Below are 25,748 nucleotides of genomic sequence, written 5' to 3'. Positions count from 1 at the left end.
TTAGCACCTGGCTGCTCGATCACATGATCCAAATCCCTTCTAAATACAGTAATTACAAATGGTCAATGTCAAAAACTGCTTCTGTGCCTAGTGACCTCCGTGAGGAGAACAGACCACGAGTATACACTATAGGCATCGACCAATCAGATTGGGCTTCCCAAAAAAGTCATTCGGGCAGAGTTAAACAAACTTTTTGGTGCCCATAGCAACAACCAATGAAATGAAAGCTGCACTGTAATTGGTTGCTATGGGCAATAAAGACCGATTCGGGTCAGACTGTTCTGATAAATGAGGCCCACTCCCCATTTTAAAATGAACCTAGTCTGATTGAATCGGATTGTCAATCTGGTTGGTCAGACATTGATCTAGGCCAGGGATGCTCAACCAGTGGCCCTCCAGCTGTTGCAAAACTACAAATCCCTGCATCCCCTAATAGCTGTAGGCTGTCCAGGCATTCTGGGAGTTGTAGTTTTGCAACAGCTGGAGGGCCGCAAGTGGAGCATTCCTGATCTAGGCTCTGCTGTAGGATGAGCTCTCGATATAAAGCTGAGAATGTATGTAAAGCAAAGTGTTTGGAGCTACATCACATTTTATGCTCCAGTCACATCCAAAGCTACAGACCAAAAAAGGACCAAACATCTCCCTGCTGCTCCAGAGAACGGTGCGCTAGTGATTTCTGAGGGATTTGCTGTATTTATACTGGGCCCAGTCTCAGGGTCCATTCACACGTCCGTATGTGTTTTGCGGATCCGCAAAACACGGACACCGGCAACGGGCATTCCGCATTTTGCGGACCGCACATTGCCGGTGCTCTAATAGAAAATGCCCTTTCTTGTCCGCAATTGCGGAACGGATGCGGACCCATTTTGCGGACGTGTGAATAAACCCTCAAAGGGGTATTTCCCATACTGACATTTAAGCAGTCAAAATCAGGACCTCCAAGTCCCCCAAACACCCACTTCTGGGTGTGGTTTGCATAAGCCCCACCCCAGTTTGGGGGAACTGTCCCAGCAAAATCAGGACTGTTTGCAAGTATAGGTATCCCCATGTCATAAAGTAACGGCATACCGCTAGGACTAGTGAGGCCTGAACTCGAGGACCCCCATGATCCTGACAATGAAGGGGCCGCAGTGCTACTGTAGAGCAACACCCTCTTTTTCCTGTACAACAATGCTCCCGCCCACCCCGCAGCACGTCTCCACTAACTTGAATGGGCCCACACTGCAGTACCCTGAACAGCAAGTGGCTGAGGGCCCCATAGTGTAGGGAAAAAACTGTGAAGGTGAAGAAGTGCTGGGGCCACTTCATTCTCAGAATGGGTGGAGGTCCAACAGCTTTGGAGGTGACTGGAGTATAATTTGTAAATGAAGATCACTGTAAGGAAAGTATTTGCAAAGTTACTCAAGATTACACATAGATTTTACAACATTCATTTTCAAATAAGTCATTGAGGACCAGTTTGCAAAAACAGCGCCACTCTTATCCATGGTTGGGTTTGGTATTGCAGCTTAGACCCATGAAAATAAATAGGGCACTTTTCTCTAACCCCGGACAATGCCCACTGACTTCCCTTCAATAATTTCGACTAGATGCCTATAATCCATTGGGCGTCAACCACCACACAAGCCATATTCAACTTAGACCTCAAGACACAAAGAAACAAGATCTAGGAACTTTCATGTCCAAAATATCAAGCCTGGTTAACCCAGAGGAACAAGAGAGGAGATATCTGCTCGGTGACCTTTGGTGCATATGGTTGACTAGGTCAAGTGAGGTTTATCGTGTTGAAAGTTTTATCCAGTTGCTCAAAGCAAAAACTCGACCAAGCTCCTGAAAACATTATGAGGTACTTGTAGCTCTCCAGTTCACACAAGGAACTTCCAGACGGTCAAGGACACGTGGCTTGAACTTGAAGGAGCTTACCTTTATGCCAACACATCCAACTCATTTGCCAACAGAAGAAGACCTTACGATCCTAGAGGAGATCAAAACCCCAATTTGTTGACTTATTGGCAGTAAAAACACATGGATTTGGGATTCTTTTTCGAAACCCAAAAAAACAATTCAAGGACAAAAATTATTTGGCTGACTGGCTATGGTTTAGCTGTGAAGACGAAGAATGGCAAAGACATTGAAGGAACCAACAAGGTGAGACAAACAACATCCAAGCAGTGGTGCCTACATGTTGTAGGATACAATGACAGCACTGAATGGGCCGTGAATGGAGGTAGAGCCCTAACAAATGATTGATGGTGTAGCCGGCATTGCAAAAAGTTCACTGTGCAAGGGTTAGAAAAAAAATAAAAAAAAATAATGAAATACTGTAATCCACTCTGAAGGAGGGAATGTAAGCTTTCCGAGGCCGTGTACCAGGTACGGGTGGAAGGCAAGTTCGGCACGTGGCAATTTTTTTTGTTAAATACCATAACAAAAAGTTTCTAATGAGGATTCTTAGAAGGCACTTTTTTCTGTTCTGGCCCAAAAAGGCACAAAAGAAGACAGTGTTTGAGGCACAGTTCTAGTCCCGTTCCTCTGTGTGCCCGGGATTCTCTGTCACATGAGGGTTTGGCTTGGTTTTTGATGTCGTGCTTTTTATTATGGAGACTTGATTTTTTTCGGTCGGGGTGTGGATCCATTCTCAGCTTTTATCAATCCGTTTTCGTGATAACCTACGGGAACAAGGAAAAAAAAATGCACAGTGTTCAAAAAAAAATTCAAATGGTAACCAAATTTTTCATAATAGACAAGGATGTGGCCTGTTAAGGCAGCAATATCATTGCCGTAAGAAGTCTCTAGGCTACAAGATTGGGTGTTCAATCTTTGTGCCCTTCCTTAGATCTCAGACATTCGACTTATCTAGAAAATGGTTGCTCAACACAGAAGCCCCTTCAAAATGACCCATAAGTGATGTGCTGCTTGGGGACACGTGTGCGTTGAGGCCAGTTATTGGCTGCAGCAGTGCACACGACTCAGTCTGTGTGAAAGCTGACAGACTGAGGACCAGAAGTTCAGTGAAGACAACCTGGGAACGAGGAAACCTGGTGGCTGGGAGTAGATGAGTATAGATTTCAACATGGGTACAGCTTGCTGGGTGGCAAATGAAAAACAAAAACATGGACAACCCCATTAAGGTAGCCATTTTTGGCTGCTATGACTAAGAAATTCTTACCACCACTTCAACAATTTACTTCACCATCATTGTTTTTGAGAAATATCTGAGAATTTCCATTGCAAGTTATACATTTTGTCACTGACTGGCTGATTAATGGGGGTTCTACAGCCGAGACCCACCCAATCATCTGTTATCACCAAAAGGAGTAGCTCAACAAGTGCAGGGTCGGAAATCAATGAGCAGCATCGGCGTAATGTTTGGGTTCCAAAAAGTTCTCCAGAAAAGGAATCTTATGGAATCCCCCTCCATAAGATCTTTTAGGGGATATACCTAAAGTAGGCAGATTCTTTCACCTGAGCAACTCAAACCTTGAGGCCTAGGACCTGCTTTATACCCGTCAAGAAGATCATGGGATAGGATGTCTCATGTGGACCACCAAAGATTGCATGGTCACCAATGATAGGACATTGAGGCCCATACACATTTGGACAACTTCTGCTTGTGGTTCTTTCCTTTTCGACTCCAACTCTTACCTGTATCCCTTTTAAGAACCTTGACCTGTTGCTTGGCCATCACAGCTACGGGAATCCTCTTTTTAGCAGCTTGTTCTTTACAGCACTCGCGCCAACGACGCAGCTGGAAGTGTATGAACCGCCACATCATCCAGGTCTGCGACACACACATCATGAGCAACACAATCATCCTGGAGAAGACAGATTTCCCAGATCTTAGAATACTACACCAGAGAACCGATTAGAAGACCATGCTCATTTAAAAAAAATAAAAAAAACTCTTGACAACTAGTGAGAGTTGTCACAGCCCCACCCCTATTCTTCACATCACAGCACAGTAATAGAACACTGACCTCATCAACCCAACTTACCTGAACAGTAATGTATTGAAGTTGCCTTTGTCTGGGTTGAAGGTGTGGATCTCTGCCCTCGCCAGACCAAACCCAATGGTCAGGACCGAAAGGGTGAGAGTAAACAGCCGGGTGACCACAAACACCACTGCCCAGGCGTTAAAACTGTGGGGAAAACACAGACAAGAGACGGCATCTCAGACTCGTTTATTGAAATATAGTTGACCGTCTCCACCCAACCGGGAGGGTCATACAGGGCTCCTCGACCCACAATACTCACAGCTTTTGATTGTTTTCATCAGTGAAGTAGAAAAGCCTCGCAATATGGAAGAGGAACTCCGCCACTGACTGTAGTAACAGCAATATCAACCCTAAACGGGTTAAACTGTGGAGAGACGGGGGAAAAGATAGTCACCTTGAGGCAAAATGAACTTCATGCCTATGTTTTGGGATTTTTGGTCGGAAGAACGAAACAGCAACCAAGATTTTAGGCTAAAGGTACTTTTACACAACTATGTATTTTGCGGTCCACAGAAAATACGGATGACGTTTGTCCATGTTACATCAGCTCATTTGGTTGCCCACAAGAACCCCAACTTTATCCCCCCCCCCATCCATGACACCTGGATCTTCTCTCTAAAAGTAAGCATGTGGTCATAGTTGCAGTGCCCACAAAGTGCCTTCACCACCCAAGGCCCTTGACGTATTATTCCGAGAAGGCGCAGGGAAGGGGTTAGGAAGGACGTAGTGAATGGAGAACGACTTACTTGAGTAAATATGCTCCTCCTATATGAAGTACATAAAGTACAATGTACTGAAGCTGCCGAGGGATTTCCTCCTGAGAAAGGAATTGAAATACAAAAAGTTTCACTGCTAGAACTGCAGGCAGGTTATACAATCATATAAACGAGATATCCAGGACCAAAAGGTTCTTCCCCCGTTGGAGCTCACAATCTAATTTCTGGACCACAATCATGGATCTCAGCCGTCCTGCTTGTATAAACCATCCAACTACAAGAACAATGGTAGCAGCGGGAGAGGAGTGTGATGACCTTGAGGGACGCAGTGACCGGTCCATTCAAGTGAGGCAATCGCTCCAAGTGGCAATGTCGGGTCTGCATTATATTACAGGGAATTGGACCTGGAACCTCCATCGTCACCACATACTAAAAAAAAATCCTCACTTGTTTAGTAAAAGAAAGAAAACATCATTGTGCACTATGTAGGCTCCGTGTGGCGGTTTTATTTAAAGTAGCACTGTGCAGGGTCTGCGTAGTGGCTTTATTTAATGTTGCACTGCGCAGGCTCCGTGTGGCAGTTTTATTTAATGTGGCGCCATGGTGGTTTTATTTAATGTGGCGCCATGGTGGTTTTATTTAATGTGGCGCCATGGTGGTTTTATTTAATGTGGCGCTATGTAGGCTCCGTATGGTGGTTTTATTTAATGTGGCGCCATGGTGGTTTTATTTAATGTGGCGCCATGGTGGTTTTATTTAATGTGGCGCCATGTAGGCTCCGTATGGTGGTTTTATTTAATGTGGCGCCATGGTGGTTTTATTTAATGTGGCGCCATGGTGGTTTTATTTAATGTGGCGCTATGTAGGCTCCGTATGGTGGTTTTATTTAATGTGGCGCCATGGTGGTTTTATTTAATGTGGCGCTATGTAGGCTCCGTATGGTGGTTTTATTTAATGTGGCGCTATGTAGGCTTAGGGTAGCAGTTTTATTTTTAGGATACACCATAGCGGTGTTATTTAACGTTTCACCATGCATGCTCTGGGTAGCCGTTTTATTTAATGGCGCACTCTGTATACTCTGTGCAGCAGTATTATTTGGACTCCATCCGGGCTGTTACAAGTTCACCGTATGGTACTGTTACGTAAGCACAGTATGGTTCTTTTATTTATGCATTGAATGGTACTTCTGTGACAACATTACCCACTACCCCACCCTGCAGGATGGAGCATGTCACCCACAACAGAGATTGGGGGGGGGGCACATACTTCTTATTATGTAGTGGAAGGAGCAGGAACATTTCATGGGAGCATTGTGTCGATGAAGAGAGGACAGGGCAGTGTGTGTCACGAGGTGTCCACAGCAGCACAGAGCGTTTTAGGACAGCAAATCTTATGGGGGCAGTGATCTACCCGGTGGTCCAGTCATGCATTTCTTTGAGGACATGGTTACAATATACACTTTCCCCAGTTAGTCTGAAAATTCAGATAATTTGGACAGAAAAAAAAAAAAACTGAAAAAAAAAACCACCTTCACCTTTAGCTAAAAAATAAAAAAAAATCTTTGGCTTTAATACTGAAGTGGCGACGTGTGATCCAAGGACGGCCTGTCTGTCAGCCACTCAGTGACATGTGTATTACCCACAATGGCGGCATGTATAGCAGAGCCGACAGAGCGGTGAAGTCCACATCCTGCTCCAGTTACACGCAGTATAATTATGCATCCAGCGCTCACCACAAGCGGCGGGGACCATCATTACTCTACCGAGCGGATCCGTGCACATGGCTTATATAAAGAGACGTGTCCTTATGTCAAGTTCGTAGGGCAGCGGGGACATCACAAACCTCCCTGAAAATGGTGAGAAGTCCCACAAGAAGCAGCCGAAGGATGGGACCTGAAGTGGATGCTGGGGGCAACAGCGCCATCTTCCCACTTCAGTCCATACAGGGACATAACAGAAGCAAATAGCCATGTGATCCGGATCCGAAACACGTGGTGAGAGGTTTGCACTATTCAAATGTCACCACTTTCTCCTCCATGCTTTCTCCTCCAACTTTGGCGCCAACGAGGGTCATGATGGATAATGGAGAAAGCTTGAACATTTCATGTAATTTTTCACGCTCATTGCAGCCTCAAGACAATAGGAAATAAGAGATGCTGAATATCACGACAGCGTTAGTCGTGTGACATGTCGCAACCAAGTATCACATGACCGATGACATCATCGAGCGACAGAATGTGAAAAACTCGACCTAATGGGTTTGTTAAAAAAAACATGGCCGCTTTCTTCCAGAAACAGACCCCAGGTTGTGTCCAGTATGGCAGCCCAGCTCTCTTGAAGTGAATAAGGCTGAGATGTAATACCAGACACAACCTGTGGACAGGAGTGGCGCTCTTTATAATAGGAAGCAGCCATGTTCTTCTCATCCTGGACGACCCTTTTAAGAATCTTGTAGTTTGGCCAGTTAGTGACCCATGTACATTTGAGTTGTTGCTTAGCAACAAAGGACATGGCGTGGAAGTGACAACATCAGACCGCCATGCTTTCTCGATAAAGGATCTAGTGCTGGGCTTAATTTTGTTTCTGGTGCCATTGTGCAGGGGTCAATCCAAAAACAAAATGGTCTCCGTTGCCCATAACAACCAATCATAGAACAGCTTACATTTCTTATAGTGCTCCAGAAAAATGAAAGCTGCGCTGTGATTGGTTGCTATGGGCAACAAATAGAGTCTTTGATTAGAGGTTTATCATAAATCGTGCTCACTGTGTTTTACCTAGAGCAGGGTGCGAGGGGGCGGAGCCTGACACAGGATCCTCTGATTTTGGTGAAAGGGTGTAGCATGAGACAGGGATCCTACTGGATGTTGATGAGGGGGCGGAGCATGACACAGGATCCTCTGATTTTGGTGAAAGGGTGTAGCATGAGACAGGGATCCTATTGGATGTTGATGAGGGGGCGGAGCATGACACAGGATCCTCTGATTTTGGCGACAGGGTGTAGCATGACACAGGGATCCTCTAATGTTGGTGAGGGGGAGGAGCATGACAGATTCCCTAAGCCGTTCTCTGAACCCCCGTGTCATGCTCCTCCCCCTCAAGCCCTGCACTAGGCAAAACACACAGTTCCTTTAAGAACATATGCTTTTTTATTGCACAAAGAACAAACTAGAAAAAGGACAAAAATGGCGCCGCATACCTTCTTTACTTTTTGGAAATATAGTTCTGGCAGTGCGTGCAGCCAATACGCCAGCTGGCACAGGTAGAAAAACTTCACTTGAAACCTTTAAGGAAAAAAATAAAATTTTAACATAAAATAAAATAGAAATAAACTACAAATTAAAGGGGTTATTCGAGACGAGACCCACACCGGTGACAAAACTTACCTGGTCCCCACCGCAGTGACCTGCTCCGTCACGTAAGGAGAGCAGGTCCCCAGTTCAGCCTGTGATTGGCTGCAGAGGTCACGTGACCCCCCCCCCCTCCCTCCCACGACCGGAGAGAAAGTGCCTGTACGAGAGCCACACAGACCGAATGCAGCAGTGGGGACCACGTGAGCATCCCCTTTAAATTTTCAGAGCCTATCCCGACAAATCTGCATTAAAAATGGGTAGCCATGCCCTTATGTGGTTGTTACTGGTGGGAATGAACGTGCCCAGGGGGTTGGGCTTAAAGGGGTTTCCACATCTCAGACACTGGTGGCATGTCGCTAGCATATGCCACCAATGTCATATAGCTGCGGGTTTCACCTCTGAGAACCGCACTTATCTCCTGATCGGGCCCGTGCAGTGTGCCCTCTATTCATTTCTATGGGAGTTCGGAAAATGGCGAGTGCGCCCAGCTATTTTCAGAAGTTCCATAGAAATGAACGGAGAGCGCGCTGAGCGAGCACGGCCACCGCTCCATTCACCTCTATGGGACTGCCGGAAATAGGCGAGCCAAGCACCCAGCTATTTTGGGATCTCCCATAGAAATTAATTGAGACCCGCACCTATTTGACAGTAGTGCAATTTCCTGGAAATATGCCACCAATGTCTGAAGTTTTTTAGCAAGTAGGTTATCATTAAGTTTTTGGAGTGTGGAATAAAACCCGGAGAATCTGAAGGAACACCGCACAGCCGCCCAGAGAGGTACATGCAGATGGTGCCCATGGTCAGAATGGTGGCTCCTCCGTGAGGTCTTATAATACAACTTCTAAGGAAAAGCCAATACTATACATACTCTAAGGTCACTGGCTGACAGAAGTACTTACGGTAAGTACACATGAGGGTAGCTTTCCCATAGGGTCTTTGGATTGGATAAATAACCTTCCTAGAGAGGAAGAGACATGCGTTATATCAGGGGTTAAATATGATCCGCTCATGGATAAATCTACACATAATGCAGAGCTAATACTTGGTTTTTATACTCCAAACACATTCAGAGCTGCATTCAGAATTCTGCTCATGTCCCTGTCGGCTCTCAGACGGTAATACATGTTGACTGACTCCAAACTCTTGGGCACCAAAGCAGAATGTGTAACGGGGCCCCTCCAACTATCAATCATAATATATATTATAACCCTGGGTCCTAAGGGGTGGGGCCTGAGCTCGGCATCTTGTGCCGCCATACATTGTGGGAGATGTAGTGTTCAGGCAGAAAAAAATATTTTATCTAAGGTCAATGCATGGGGTATTATAAGGGCTCAGCTCCATTTGTCAGCTAGATGCATTCTGTATGCAGCTCTGGATGTGACTGGAGCATAGGTTATAAAGCAACACTGCATTCAGATGAATTCCATAACCTCAATCACAGGACACAACTGTCTTTACACTGGAGTCATATAGCGCCAACCAGAATTTAAAGAGCTCGTGTCAGCAGGATTAACTCTATTAAATCAGGCATATGGCCATGTAGGGTTCATCCTGCTGATTAAAATAATACCTGTCTTGTGAAAATCGGTTGTGGCGTTCCTGAGAAAAAAATATTTTTATCTTTTATGCAGATGCAGGCTTCAGGGTACTGAGGGGTGTGGCCTGCCCCAGGTGAACAGACCCCGCCCCTTGGTGTACCGATGCCTTCATTTGTGTAAAGGATAAATATATTTTTTTTTCAGGAACGCCACAACCGATTTTCATAAGACAAGTATTGTTTTAATCAGCAGGATCAACAATATCAGGTAGTATGCCTGGTTTAATAGAGTTGATCCTGTTGACAAGTGCATTTTAAACCTCCTGGGCCCTAACAGCAATTGTCTAACAGGCGCCCCCTTCGATGGTGTATCATTTATAGCACTAGTACACTCACATAGAGCAGAGAGATCATTTGGGCCCTTCTCAGGAACCAGAATATGGGCACAGCAGCCTCTCGATCTTCTATGATTGTACCCTGGTGCCAGCTTGGATTACCATCTTCTCTATTATTAGAATTAGGGGTTCACATGATCACCCCATTAATGTACAACAGACCCCAATATCCTGACATCATTATAGCGCTACTCACCGTGGCTGCAACGTACAGACTCCAAAACATGGAGGCCAAATGGAACGCCGCCAGCTGCCCGGATTCATTGAAGCGGCTTTGTTTTACCTTCGACAGATGAAGGCGTCTGTTTATTTTCTGTGGGGGGCCGTTAGAAAAAAATAAAAATTATTTTCTTAAATTTACAGCATAAATTTTAACTTCCAGTTACGTTTGAGGACAAATGGAGATTTATGGGGTCATTTATCAAAACGGTTCCTTTGGAAAATGAAAGGTGGAATCTGATTGGTTGCTATGGGCAACTAAGTCAGTTCTACTTTACACCAGTTTGCTAAATGACCCCATTAGTCCAAGTTCCCCCATCCTAACCTTCTTGTGTACTGATCTTATACCTCCCAACCATCCTGAGTCCAGAAGGACAGTCCCAGATTTTGAGATCTGTCTTGCTGTCCCTAGGACCCAGGTAAAGTTGGATACAATGGTGATGCTAAGGGCGGGCTTGTCTGTCCTTACGTTCTTTCAAAGCTGGGAGGTATGTGACCTACCTAGCGTGAGGGATGTAATAAAATTCTGTGTAGCTCAAGACATGCAGTCTATTGTAGAGCAGACAACTTCCTGTGACCACTTCAGTATATGTAGCTACGTGCATTCAAAGGGTGGTCACCCAGACAGGAAGCGTTGGTTGCTAGGTAACCTGAAGTATCACAACTTCCTGGAGATATCTCAAAACAAGGACATGAACAAACAGAAATAATCAGAATCTACAAAAGGTTGTATTCATTTTTCTATATGTATTAGGAGGAAGTTTCGCTAATAATAATTATAATTTACATATAACCCCCAATTTCTAATCTCCCACGTTACTGGTTTGGAGGTATGGATCATCTACTTACATCTAGGATGTATTCCTGGACGATGGCGTGCAGAATGATTGCAATGATAACGTAGAACAATATGGTGACCAGATCCTTCGCACCATAGTGATAGTAGAAGATCTCGCCATCTGGAACGTAGAGAGAGACATCAATGTGGCGGGAGTTACCCGCTTTATTCCCCATATATTGTACGAGGGAACAGGTGGATGAATCAGAATTTACATAAAGTCCACCATAACGGGAGGGGGCGAGGACTGACGAGACTGAAAGACTATAGAAGACACATATAGGAACGTGTTTGACTAGAGGGCGACATCAGATGTGTGAACTCCATGCTTAACTACCTTCCAGGAATTTCCAGGACTCCCCAGAAAGTGAAGACCTCTGACCACCAAACTGGTGATGAATCTCCTGCCATGAAAGTGGGGAGAGCTATCAGATGGATGCCACCATGTAAGGGGCATTTCAGCACTTTTGGTACTCTGCCTATGTTACGGCGGTGTGACCAATATTTGAGGGTGGAGCTTATGTGTACATTTTCTAGTACTGATTTAGAAGAAACTAATAACCCGCCACAAGGTATGGGCCAAATTATACAGGCCCCGTCTTGGCACAAGCAACTGTTGTCGTGTCACCTCAGTAGCACCTTCTGGTCTTTCGAGAGGACAGCATATGGGACAGTTTTTCACTAGACTTTTCCTAATGACCCCTTTGTACCCTTTCCAAACCCAAGACACCCTTTCTAGAACGTGGTATCCAGAATTGAGCTTCATAATCTAGAGGCCGCGTCAAAGCTTTGAAAAGCGAGTCCATATCTCTTAAAACACAATACCCTGCTGGTCTTAGATGCTGCTGACTGACATTGAGCTGCTATTTAGTATATGATTACAACCAGATCCTTCTCTCTAAGTGACTCTCCCAGTGTTTCTCACCCTTAGCCTCTGCCAAAATAAAGAGTAGACCTCTGTTTCAGGGCTCTTGCCCCTTGTCAAGACAGAGCAGGGTGTTGGTTCGCTGGATGGGCCTCTTGTGCTGTGTCTAACGGGATGATGCAGTAGTTCCATAGGTAGGGTCACACTGCCACCATGGCAGGACATACTTGTACTCATCCTATAGCGCCCCCTTTCATAGGGTATGGCTCGCTAAATAAAGTACCCAGCAAGTAGGTAGGGGTAAAGTGCAACACGGCCTTTGAAATGCCTCCAAAGGATCGGTAGAAGAACACCTACATCCATTGCCCTCCCATTACACCGCCAACCTGCGGAGGGATAGGGAAACTTACCGAGAGACTGGAGGCTGCTGTTATACTGAGGTAAGATGAAGATGAAGGCAGTTTTAGCAGTGACCTGTAATGAAGACAGATATGTGATCACAACTGAAATCAAGCCGATTTATTCTTGGAAAACAAAATAAAATAATGGAAGGGCTATGTACACCTTTTGAGCAATTTTATGATTTCACTGTAATTATTTTGGGCTAAAAATCATATTTTTTCAATTGTTTTTTTTACAAAAAAATGTTCAACCATTTCTGAAATACAAGGGTTAAAAAATAAATAAATATCAGTCTCTTTACTCTGAATCACGTCATCTGACCGCTCATATGCATCTCATCTACTGACCTCATGAACACTACTTACCGTATAGCTCAATTGTTATCAAACTAATAAGAATATGGGATAAGTGTTTGAGGTCGGAAGATCAAAGATAAAAGCTACACACAAACCGTCAGATGAGAGAATTCAAAGAAAACCAACAGACTGATTTTTAACCCTTATAACTCAGAAACAGCTGAATTTATTTTTTATTAAACTTGTCAAAAAAACGATTTGATACATATGCAAATTAACCTGAGATGAGTCCTGTCCCCGAGAGGAGTCATCTCAGGTTAATTTGCATATGTATCAAATCGTTTTTTTGACACAATAAAAGCACACAGAGCTATGGGGACTGGGTATTGCAGATGTGCTAGCGGCCATCTAGCAACCCATGTCCTCAGCTCTTTACACAAAAACCCGGCGACAGGTTCCCTTTAACAAAAAAAAAAAGAAGGCACCTAAAATAATAATCATAGGTAAAAACACACAAAAGGCCACAGTTTGGTCCCAACCATCTGATGACTAGCCCGTCAGTGAAGAGTTAAATCCAGCGTTCATTGCATTTAATTAATTTCTAAAAGCCAAAAGCGAGGGTGCGCCAGAGATTAGACGGGTAATTATCACCTTTATTAGGTCACATTTCTGACTGGAGCCTCAAGGTATTTGCACAGAGAGTTCTTCAACTATTTATTTTCCAAAATTTTCGAGGTGAAATATTTTTGTTGGGCCAATTGAGACACCATGATGGCGACATAGGATTTACTCCATGTAGCGGCACCATACCATACTGCCCATGTGCCCCATTAGACATCATGGAGGTGGCTCCTGTTCATTACCACCTTCTAGGAGCCGGCCTCCACTTCCCAGGGCTTGAGGTTTGTGGCCATATGGATATTTTTGTCAGATTATAGGGATTTCCAAACCAACCAATTTTTATCGTACTGTGATAGACAGACCTATATTTCCAATATCTAAAAAGGACTGCCTAATGAAGGTGGCCCCTTTTCACTACAGTTACAGGTCTTTCTTCTCTAATCCTCTGTCGGTGACTATTAATTGCGCACCCTCGGAAGGGGGTGGGAGGAGCGGGAAGGGTACCATGGACCAGTAATGGACCCTATTAATATTATATTTATTAAGGGCCCTGTAAATTCTAGGAAAAATGGTGCATTAAATGGTAGAGCGAAGCTCTGGAATATTGGTACATAACCAAAATTTTAGAAACCCGTGCCAGGCAGCTGCTGCCAAAGCAAATAGAATCATGGGATGCAGCAAAGGCAGTTCACATGTAGATGATGAGGGCAATTTCAGAAGCAGCAACCGAGTGGCAGTCTTTCTTGATGCTGCAATCCTCTGATGCCTGGGGGTTCTCAGGTCCTACAACATTGATGACCTACCCATATATTATTGTGTACATAGGAGGCGGTATTATAGTAGTTATATTCTTGTACATAGGAGGCAGTATTATAGTAGTTATATTCTTGTACATAGGAGGCAGTATTATAGCAGTTATATTCTTGTACATAGGAGCAGTATTATAGTAGTTATATTCTTGTACAAAGGAGAAGTATTATAGTAGTTATATTCTTGTACATAGGAGCAGTATTATAGTAGTTATATTCCTGTACATAGGAGGCAGTATTATAGTAGTTATATTCTTGTACATAGGAGGCAGTATTATAGTAGTTATATTCTTGTACATAGGAGGCAGTATTATACTAGTTATATTCTTGTACATAGGAGGCAGTATTATAGTAGTTATATTCTTGTACATAGGAGGCAGTATTATAGCAGTTATATCCTTGTACATAGGAGCAGTATTATAGTAGTTATATTCTTGTACATAGGAGCAGTATTATAGTAGTTATATTCTTGTACATAGGAGCAGTATTATAGTAGTTATATTCTTGTACATAGGAGCAGTATTATAGTAGTTATATTCCTGTACATAGGAGGCAGTATTATAGTAGTTATATTCTTGTACATAGGAGCAGTATTATAGTAGTTATATTCTTGTACATAGGAGCAGTATTATAGTAGTTATATTCTTGTACATAGGAGCAGTATTATAGTAGTTATATTCTTGTATATATGAGCAGTATTATAGTAGTTATATTCTTGTACATAGGAGCAGTATTATAGTAGTTATATTCTGGTACATAGGAGCAGTATTATAGTAGTTATATTCTTGTACATAGGAGCAGTACTGATGTCATACTTTCTGCCTTCTGTAGCTCTTTATAAGGAGTGTTACACATTTTCACTATTTTTAGTCACATCCAAATTAAGTTCTTGTAAATTCTTATACCCCTTTTATGAAAACGAATAAGAACCCCCTTCCCACCCCAGTCAACGGAACGTACTGGTTGGATCCTGTCTCGTCCGACACATGGCAGAGTTGTACATTTACTGTATTTTTTTGAATGTATGCTTTATAAAGTTGCCTAGTAACACACAATGTCGGAGACAACCCTGGGTGCAGTAGTCCTGGGTGAATCTTCCCACAAGATCATTTTACTTGGAGGGTTCAGAACACATTGTCTAGGCACTGCTGCCCGGCCAGTCTAAGAAACTGGATTTAACCCTTCCAGTGTCTACAGCAGGGATGGGCAAATCATAGCACCCATTTAGTCAATGCAGCAAAAATGTTGCTATTCGAGTCAATTTGCTCAGGGAAGGGGGGGGAGGGTCTCAAGTAAAAAAAAAAAAGTGGCCCTGCGATGCTCACGTTACTATCTATTCCAAAATCAACTGCGCACCGTGTCGCGTGTAATAAAAATTGTTTGTCCCATTTAAGTGAATAATTACACTGCACCGCCGCTGCAAAGGAGAGGACGCGCTGTAACTGCTCCAAAGAGCCCTCGCTGGTCTGGCATCGATGATCTATCCTGAGGATAGGTCATCAATATTGTAGGGCTGTGCAGACCGAGCCATTTTCCGGTTTTATTTATTTATTTTTTTACTCCCCGACTTCTTAGAGCCATAACTTTTTTATTTTTCTATTTCCATAGCTGTTTGAGGGCTTGTTTTTTTGAGGACAAGTTGCACTTTTTAATGGCATCATTTACGGTTGCATACAATGTAGTGGGAGGCAGCGGGGGGGGGGGGGGGATTCTAAAATGGGGTGGTATAAAAATATATATATATATATATATATATATATATATATATATATATATATATTTTTTATTTATTTTTTCTGGACTAATATGTATAACTAAAAAAATAAAAATAAATAAATAAATAAAACAAAACCCTGACCACTGAAACCACCACCGATGCTTCCTGTATGAATGGAAAGGTGGTCGAGCATGTGCAGTACCACTCCATTCATTTCAATAGGCTGCTGGAGATAGGCGAACGCTGTACTTAGCTGTCATAGCGATGAAGACCCCCACCAATAAGGCTCCATTCACACATCCGCAATTCCATTCCGCATTTTGCGGAACGGAATTACGGACCCATACATTTCTATGGGGCCGCACGACGTGCGGCCCCGATCCGGAAATGCGGACCCGCACTTTCGGGTCCGCAATTCCGATCCTGAAAAAAAAAAAAAATAGAACATGTCCTATTCTTGTCCGCAATAGCGGACAAGAATAGGCATATTCTCTTAGTGCCGGTAATGTGCGGTCCGCAAAATGCAGAACGCACATTGCCGCTGTCCGTGTTTTGCGGATCCGCAAAACACACACGGATGTGTGAATGGACCCTAAGGCACTCATCCTGTATTCTGGGGAAAGGCAATCCCTCTATGGGCTCATGCACACAAGCGTATGTATTTTGCAGAACAGAACAGCCGGCCTCTAATACAACGGTACTATGCTTGTCCGTAATGCAGACAATAATAGGACATGTTCTAATTTTTTTTTGTGGAACGGAAATAAGGACATATGGAAACGGAACGCACAGGGAGTCACTTCCTCTTTTTTGCGGACCCATTGAGAACGATCACCAGTGACGTGCGCTTTTCAGTTCATGTTTCGGTTATGTCCTGGGGAGGATATACCGTAAGTTTTTCACTTCTAGATTCGTAGAGAGCAGAAGGCCGGACGGTATTGAATAAAGACATTTTTCTTTTCTGCACTCCTCTCCTCTCCCCCCCCCCCCCCCCCCCCCTCCTCCTCATCTTTGACTTTTATCCATTCAGTTTTGAAAACGTGGCATCCAGGAGGGGCGGGCGAGCGGCTGGGGGTTTATGAAGAATCCCACCATTTACCACCATGAATAGTGAAGCAGGTTCCCCCCATGAGCCAGGTGTACAAAAGCCGGGTTGTTCCAGACACTGCATTCACTCAGGCCCAAAACCCCTGAACTGCAGGCAGAAAAAAAAATAAAAAATTCTCGCCCTCCTCTCAGAGAGAGAGACACATTCCAGTCATATTTTGGCAGAGGCGAGAGGCGCACACAGAGCCGGCTTTAACTTCCTGCAGGGAGAGGAGGAAACTGAGAGGACAGCTTGATTCCTTCTTCTCCAGCAGGATGAGAAAAGTATAGATATATATATATGTGCATCAACATACGGAATAGAATAGAATTTACTATCCAAATCAGCCCTAAAGCTACACATAATTTTTTTTTTTATAAATATATATATATATATATATATATATATATAAAAATAATACACACACAGGGGCACATTTATTAAGACCGGCCTCTACATAACATTGGCGTATCCAGCGCCAGTCTAAATGTAAGACGGCTTTCTTGTAGTCTTACATTTAAACCATTTTCTACACCTAAAACAGGCGTAGAAAATGGTAAATGAGACGGGCCTCCCAGTCCTCGCCACGTCTACTTTTTTTTTTTTAGACCTGACGTGAACGAGGAAAAGTCACAGGACCGCAATCTGCACTAGAAATAAACCTACCGTAATATAGCTGTCTTTCCGTTTAATAAATGACCCCCATAGTGCCTAAAACTATTTCTCATACCCCTTGAACTTTTCCACGTTACAACTAGTGTTTTAAGTTCGGCGTCGGGTTATCGAAGAATCCAGTTATGGATTCCGCTACCACGGACCATGATGGAATTTAGAATCCATAACCGGATACTTCGATAACCCGAACTTAAAACACAAGACTAGTTACAACGAAAAACTTCAGTGTATTTTATTGGCATTCTATGTGATCGATAAATACAAAGTAGCGAGTACAGTATGTGTGACGCGAGAAGAAAATGATACATGGTTTTCAAAAAATTTCATAATTAAAACTGGGGCATGCATTTGTATTCAGCCCCCTGTACTCGGATACCCCCTAAATAAAATCCAGTGTGACCAATTGCCTTCAGAAGTCACCTCATTAGTAAATAGGAGTCCACCTGTGTGTAATTTATTCTCAGTATAAGGCCTCATGCAACACGGCCATGGGCATGAAGCCTAACTACAGCTGTTCTGTGAAGGCCTCAGAGGTTTGTTCGAGAACATTAGTGATCAAACAGTATCATGAAAACCGAGGTACACGCCAGACAGGTCAGGGATAAAGTTGTGGAGAAGTTTAAAACAGGGTTAGGTTATAAAAAATAAAAATAAATATCCCAAGCTCTGAACATCTCACAGAACACTGTTCAATCCATCAGCCAAAAATGGAAGGAGTATGGCACAACAGCAAACCTACCAAGACATGGCCATGCACCTAAACTGACAGCCCTGGCAAGGAGAGCACTAATCAGAGAAGCAGCCCATGGTCACTCTGGAGGAGCTGCAGAGATCCACAGCAGTGAACACCACAAATCTGGCCTTGAGGAAAACCTGGTAGAGGCTGCAAAAGACTTCAGACTGGGGCAGAGGTTCACCTTCCAGCAGGACAACAACCCTAAACACCCAACCAGAGCTATAATGGAATGGTTTAGAGCAGGCATGCTCAACCTGCGGCCCTCCAGCTGTTGTAAAACTACAACTCCCACAATGCCCTGCTGTAGGCTGTTCGGGCATGCTGGGAGTTGTAGTTTTGCAACAGCTGGAGGGCCGCAGGTTGAGCATGCCTGGTTTAGAGCAAAGCCTATCCATGTGCTAGGATGGCCCAATCACAGTCCAGACCTAAATCCCATTGAGAATCTGTGGCAAGACATGGAAATTCACAGACGCTCCCCATCCAATCTGACTGAGCGCGAGCTATTTTACAAAGAAGAATGGCCAAAGATTTCAGCCTCTAGATGTGCAAAGCTGGAGGAGACCTACCCCAAAAGACCTGCAGCTGTAATTGCAGCGAAGGGTGGTCCTACAAAGTACTGACTCAGAGGGTCTGAATACAAATCCACGCCGCACTCTCCAGATTATTACCACGTATCATTCTCTTCTCACGTCACACATACTTGTTACATCGGTCTATCACAGTGATGGGGAACCTTTTACAGACCGAGTGCCCAAACTGCAACCAAAAACCCACCTACCGGTATTTATCGCAAAGTGCCAACACGGCTATAATAACCTGCCTACAGTCAGTGCACTGCCGATGCCGCTCATAGCGCGCCCTGCGGCGATGAATGGCAGGAATAGTCTAAGGCCCCTTTTACACGAGCAAGTCTTCCGCACGAGTGCAATGCGTGACGTGAACGCACAGCACCCGCACTGAATCCGGACCCATTCATTTCATTTCTTTCACGCATCACTTATGCGTTCCGTGAAAAACACAGCATGTTCTATATTCTGCGTTTTTCACACAACGCTGGCCCCATAGAAGCGAACGGGGCTTCCGTGCAAAACAGAGAGGGCTCGGAGTGCCACCTCTAGCACCCATGCCATAGGTCCACCACCACTGCTCTATCACAGTGGTCCCTTGGAACCGAACCCGAGTTCGGGAAATGTTTTTTTACAATAGAAATTAATTTATGAAGTTATTATGCGAAGTCTCGCAAGAGGCTCATCGGAGCCAATACATTCTAATACTGTACGGAGCGCTCGCTCCGTACAGTATTCAAACGAGGTATTATGCGAATCGACTTCGGATGTTTCATCAGAAGTCGATTCGATCATTCCTAGCAGGTACTGTTTTTTTTTATTTTATCAACACTGAGGGGGCATCACTACCGTGAAGGGGGGGCACAGAGAGGGCACCACTACCGTGAAGGGGGGCACAGAGAGGGCATCACTACCGTGAAGGGGGGGCACAGAGAGGGCATCACTACCGTGAAGGGGGGGGCACAGAGAGGGCATCACTACCGTGAAGGGTCATGGCAAAAGTTATGGGGGCATAGAGAGGGCATATCTACTGTGAGGGGGGCACAATGCTGGCATAACTACTGTGAAGGGTGAACAATGAAGAGATAACTGCCTTGTAGGGCTAGCTCAGCTGAATATAAAGATAGCCTTCACTTACCCATCTGTTAACTTCATTCTGGGGAAAAGGGACTTTTAATCCATATGCAAATGAGCAGTTAAGTGCACCGAGGGCGGAGCCAAGTCAGGCTGTGCACCTTTGCTCCTGCCGCTGACTGACAGGGCCATGCTCTTACATAGTCATCTCACCTGACCCTGTCAGAGGGAGGGTCTGGGAGAGAAAGGAGGCGGAGCAAAGGAGAACAATGGATTGGCCCCACCCACAGTGCACTTAACTGCTCATTTGCATATAGATCAATAGTGCTTTTTCTCCAGAAGGAAGCAACGGATCGCTAAGTGAAAGGTATCATTACATTAGCTCTACAAGTCCAGCATGAGGCCTTCACGTCTCTTTTTTCTAATATATATATTCAGCAGAATCTAAAACCAAACCAGGACGCGATACCAGTGAAGTCTGTCGCAACACGCCAACTGCGAAACTGCAGTGTGTGAGGGCTGGAGATAAAATCACACGTGTGGAATATCTATTTATACCGATGACTACAATACGTGCGCAGCGTAACGCGCGGCGCGGGTTACATCACTGCCAACGGTCACTACTTCCCCAGCATCCATCCCCAGTGACCTCCAGTCCATTACCAGGCCGGAGGCGGGCGCAAGTCCAGGAGGTCATTACCCCCTGCAAATGATTACCTCCAACCAGGTAGTGCTGCTTTATTGGTGTCTTCTACTCTATTCACATCCAAAGCTGCTTTAATGTTACCCAAGTGCAGCACATTGTGGGAGCTGAGTTCATAGTGACACATTCACTGCAAGTCTTGTGCACTACGCTGGTCCAGGCCGCCGAGCCATAGTCATGGACATACAGAGGGGGCGACGGGGCGGGCCACCCCCAATACATACAGAGGGGGCGACGGAGCGCCCCCCCCCAAAACATACAGAGGGGGCGACAGGGCGGGCCCCCCCGCCCCCCCCAATACATACAGAGGGGGCGACAGGGCAGCCCCCCCCCAAAACATACAGAGGGGGGCGACAGGGCAGCCCCCCCCTCCAATACATACAGAGGGGGCGACAGGGCGGGCCACCCCCCAATACATACAGAGGGGGCGACAGGGCAGCCATCTCATCTCCCCTCCCAGTACATTCATTACCGAAAGCAGCGGCCGTGGCGACATTTTCTGGGACACAAGAAGTTCATTCTAAAAAGGTTCACTAGTTGGATATTATTTTTCCTCTGAAAAACTCTGTGCTGCTGTGATGCACTTACAGCACAGCAATGAACGGCCCTGGTCTCGTGTGGCCGTATGAGAATTTATTAAGGCCTCATGCACACGAACCATTCACTTCAACGGGGCCGCAAAAGATGCGGACAGCACTCCGCGTGCTGTCCGCGTCCGTTGCTCCGTTCCGTAGCCCCACAAAAAAAAAATAGATATATATATATATATATATATATATATATATATATATATATATATATATATATATATATATATATATCTATCATGTCCTATTCTTGTCCGTTTTGCGGACAAGAATAGGCATTTCTACAATGGGCCGCCCGTTCCGTTCAGCAAATTGCGGAAGGCACATGGGCGGCTTCCGTGCTTTGCGGACCGCAAAAAACGGATCTGTCGTGTGCATGAAGCCTAAAGCTGGGGTTATGTCACCCTTCAGCCCTACTCATGTGAATAGGATTCTTGGGCCTCAGTGTAGCGCCATATAGTGTGTTCTGGGCCCAATTGAGGCCTAGTGGTTGCCTGAGTCCTAACTTCTAGTGCTAAGGCCGAATCTGGTTGTCACAGGACGTGTATGGCGCGGACTGAGGGAAAGCAGCTGCTCCTGTGCGGCACCCACAAGTTTCACTATGAAGCTTGCATCAGTATGGCGGCACAGCTGCGTTTCAGATGGGAAGCGCCTGGTTTTAAGGGTCTGTGTGCTGCTGTTTCTGGGGCGAGAGGGGCGCAGAGCAGCGGTCACGTGCCTCCCCCCCCCCCCACACCTCTTTGGCAGCGGATACAATGTTATGCGACATGGAGTTTCCCTTTAAGTGGTACGCCATGTCTAGCCCTCAGTGGAGCAGAGCAGCACACAGACCCTTGAAACCAGGCGCTTCCCATCTGAAACGCAGCTGTGCCGCCATACTGATGCAAGCTTCATAGTGAAACTTGTGGGTGCCGCACAGGAGCAGCTGCTTTCCCTCAGTCCGCGCCATGCGCGTCCTGTGACAACCAGATTCGGCCTTAGCACTAGAAGTTAGGACTCAGGCAACCACTAGGCCTCAATTGGGCCCAGAACACACTATATGGCGCTACACTGAGGCCCAAAAATCCTCTACCATGTGCCCAGACAAAGGGTCCAACCTTTATATATAGAATAAATCCTTAGAAAAGGGACCTCGGCTGAGAACCTATAAAACGTAACCCTCACAGAAATGCCCTGAACAATTGGTTGGGATAGGGTCTGTGCCGCCCCCGCCCCAATAGGGACGACCCCGTCTGGAACCTGTCCCTTATAGGGGCCTAGTCCCTCACTCATGTCCCAACATGACACGTTTCGTCCCTCCCAGGGACTCATCAGGGGATAAGTATACGCCTGGAGGGAGACCGGTTTTGAAGATCAGAGACGTCCAGTTGAATCGACCCTTCCTGATGACAGAGGTCGAGGCCTGGGGAAGTGTCACCCAAAGCCCACGTCTCACCGCGGTGAGCACCCAGATCATGTCCTCACTGAAACGCCTTAGCACTGAATTTAGGACCCACGTGATAAGGTTCCCAAATACACGCATGAGGCCTTAAAGGGGGTTGTCTCATCATGGACAATGGGGGCATATCGCTAGGATGTTGTCTTATAGGTGCAGGTCCCCGAGAACGGAAAGTAAAGGAGGGCGCACTGCGCATGCAGCCCTCCATTCATTTTCTATGGGGCCAGCGAAAATAGCCGAGCCTATTGCCGTCGGCCTCGTAGAAATGAATGGGAGCGGGGGCCGCGCATGCGCGGTGCGCTCCCATTCACTTCTATGGGGAGCCGGCTTGGTGGTGGCCAGACCGGAGTCCTCCCGCCGCCACCTTGCGGGGCTCCGTTCTCGATATAGGTGCACCGATAAGACAACGGGGCATAGCCTAGCGATATGCCCCCCGTTGTCCATGATGAAGCAACCCCTTTAAAGGGGATATCCAGAATCATATACCTTATTGGGGAATTCGGGAGGGGTCCTCTGTTCTGGACTCTCCGTCTCTGGAGGAGCAGTCCCGTCCTGCGTGACACTGACGCTGTGGACACCGTGTAATGCTTCATTCCTCCTGCGGTGGCGCTGCAGTTAACAGAACGCATCGTTTGCAGCCGACCGCTAGAGATCCCAGAGGGGAAGGAAAAACTATGATCGTCCGATTGTCAATGGACACTTCTAACAAGTAGGGAATGTCCGAAGCGGAGAACCCCTTTAATGTGAGGTTGTGGGACCCATGAAGAGGTGGAGTTAGAAAATGGCCAAAAACATAGCAACAGTGCAACATACAGTGTGAACAGAGACCAACGGCTGAGCAGCAAAAAGTGCACTTCCGTTCAAGATCTCTGCTTGCTGTCTGAAATTCTCCTTTAGAACCAGATGCTGGAAACCCATCCTGGCCGTTCCCAGCTAACACAAGGACACAACTAGTAAAGGTGTCTATATAGCGCCATACACGGCACAGCCTCTAGACCAGGGGTCAGCAACCTCCGCCTCGTAAAACTACAACTCCCAGCATTCACACTTTCTCAGAGCTCCCATAGAAGTGAATGAAGCATGCTGAGAGTTGTAGTTTCACAACAGCCGGTATGGAGGAGGCGCCGCTCTAGAATGTAAGCGAGAAGGTTTCCATTTACTGCCTGCAAGCAGAGATCTTGAAAATTAGAAGAAAAAAAAAAATAATAATAAAAAAAAAATAATAACCTGTGACTGGTGGCGGTCACTTCACCGCTGTACCCAATACAGGACTGTCTGTCACCGAGCGCTGGCATCTGGGACCGTATCTCAGTCTAGCGAATAGAGCCGAGCCGCAATACCTGACGCTGCCATAGCCGCACGGGTGGCACTGTATCAGTAACCACAGTCTCAACGGGTTTTGCGCTCGCATAGTCAGCAATTCCTAATACTGGAATCCTCACGGTACAGAGCGCGGCCGAGATTTATCCCCCCCCCCCCCCAGCCAGTACAGCCCCCCCACCCTCAGCCAGTACAGCTGTCAATGGGGCGTTAGGATGCTTATAAAGGGTTAAACGTACACGATTCTCAGTCTGGATATTGGGTGTTAAAGGGGCACACACGCCAAGATGGTCTCGGATCGGTTAAGGAGCCCTGGTATATATTTTGCATTTCGGCCCGGGAATCTGGATATGTTATCAGCAGCATAATACGCCAGTCCTGCAGCCGCCAGCCCCCCGCCCCCATGGGCAGTTACCCAACGTACACGGACGGTTCGAGATGTCAAAATCATTGCTGCCTTCTATAGGAAACAGCGCCACCTCTGGGCATAGGTCACGTCTGGTACTGCAGCTCCATCCAATTTAAGCCACTACCAGGCCACGGACATGTTTAATTCATTGCGTCCAATCCCTTAAACAAGGACGGGCTAGGGATTTTGTTTTTTTTGCACCACAGCAAATATTAGGCTGAACATACACAATTTAAAGGGGTTGTCGGAGATTAAAAGGGGGACTTTTTTCTCTCAGGTTACAGCGCCGCTCTTGTTCATTGGCCATTTCTGGTATTGCGGCTACAATCCCAGAAACAGGCGCTGTGACCGAGGAAAAAAAACTAATACAACCCCAGTAGTGCCCCAGCCATACACAATCAGCTTTGACAGGACATGCTGGGAGGTGTAGTCCCACAGAGGTTGTGTGACATCAAGCCGCCAGGGTCTAATCTGGGGACACAAAGCGAAAAGCAGGGGCACAGAGTGTCCGAAATGTTCTGCCCAGCAGCGAGGGGGTTAAAATCCTCCTGCACAGCATGCAACTAAAGGGGGTTAACCCTATCACTGCAGCAAATCATTCCCATTCTATCCAATGTTTCTATTCTGATCACGCCCCGCCACAAGGTGGCGCCATGGAGTCAGAAGAGAAAGAGGGAGGCAATACAGGTAATACATCTAATACAGCCTGCAGTAATACACTCAGGGGAGAGGGACACCTCAGCAAGCTGCCCCTGAAGGGTTAACAGGCTTCTTAAAGGGCCAGGCAGTCACCCGGATCCGATTGGTTCCCATATTCTATGCAGGTATATAGCGAGGCGCCAGGGGGAGCCAGTGAGCCCTCCACTGGACACATCAGCAATGCAGAGTCCGCGCCACGGAAGGGTTAAGCAGCCTGACCCGAGCTGTGCAGCACCCCAGGGGAGGCACGGGCAGCCTCCTACCTCAAACATGAGCCCGATGAGGACGCAGAGGACGAAGAAGAAGCCGATGTCCGCATGGTTGTGGATGACAAACTCCTGGCTGAAGATGGGGTAACTTTTCCTCCTTCTGAAAGCCATAACGTCCCAGGAATCTGCGTCCCCCCCTCCCGGCTCCGCTCTCCACCCTTCCTCCTGTCTCCCCCTCACTGATGAGAAGGAGGAGGAGGAGACCATGTAACGAGCAGCAGACGGGGCACGCCCCCCTCCTCCTCCTCCTCCTGCCTTAACCCTTCCTGCCCCGGCCTCTCCTGACACGTCACGTGACCGCAGGAGTCCAAAAGTGTCACCGAGGGGAACTGGAAGGAGATCATTAGAGTAATAGATAGATAGATAGATAGATAGATAATAGATGATAGATAGATAATAGATAGATAATAGATAATAGATAGATAA

The 25,748-nt window shown here is 46.0% G+C and overlaps 1 protein-coding gene across 1 annotated transcript; it reads right to left on the bottom strand.

The window, feature by feature from the left end:
- Window positions 1-1,299: 1,299 nt before the first annotated feature.
- On the bottom strand, window positions 1,300-25,566 carry TRAM2 (translocation associated membrane protein 2). The gene is made up of 11 exons (XM_040427201.1): window positions 25,317-25,566; window positions 12,325-12,388; window positions 11,061-11,170; window positions 10,189-10,305; window positions 8,960-9,018; window positions 7,907-7,991; window positions 4,742-4,812; window positions 4,255-4,359; window positions 3,996-4,139; window positions 3,646-3,815; window positions 1,300-2,669 (listed from the first exon to the last, which is right to left on the bottom strand). Exons 1-11 carry the CDS (start codon window positions 25,527-25,529, stop codon window positions 2,596-2,598), a joined length of 1,212 nt encoding a protein of 403 aa, XP_040283135.1. The 5' UTR covers window positions 25,530-25,566; the 3' UTR covers window positions 1,300-2,595.
- Window positions 25,567-25,748: the final 182 nt, after the last annotated feature.

Source organism: Bufo bufo, chromosome 4 (genome assembly GCF_905171765.1).
Source record: "Bufo bufo chromosome 4, aBufBuf1.1, whole genome shotgun sequence".
NCBI lineage: Eukaryota > Metazoa > Chordata > Amphibia > Anura > Bufonidae > Bufo > Bufo bufo.
The sequence above is the reverse complement of the archived record's forward strand: the minus strand, read 5'-3'. Positions and strand labels throughout refer to the sequence as shown.

Excerpts from the sequence above, each read along its gene's own strand:
- TRAM2 (XM_040427201.1), bottom strand. The coding sequence starts at position 25,529 with ATGGTCTCCTCCTCCTCCTTCTCATCAGTGAGGGGGAGACAGGAGGAA. Across the intron at positions 4,813-7,906 it reads ATTTCCAAAAAGTAAAGAAG|GAGGAAATCCCTCGGCAGCT; the intron begins GTATGCGGCGCC and ends TTCCTTTCTCAG. Across the intron at positions 3,816-3,995 it reads TTCAATACATTACTGTTCAG|GATGATTGTGTTGCTCATGA; the intron begins GTAAGTTGGGTT and ends TGTCTTCTCCAG.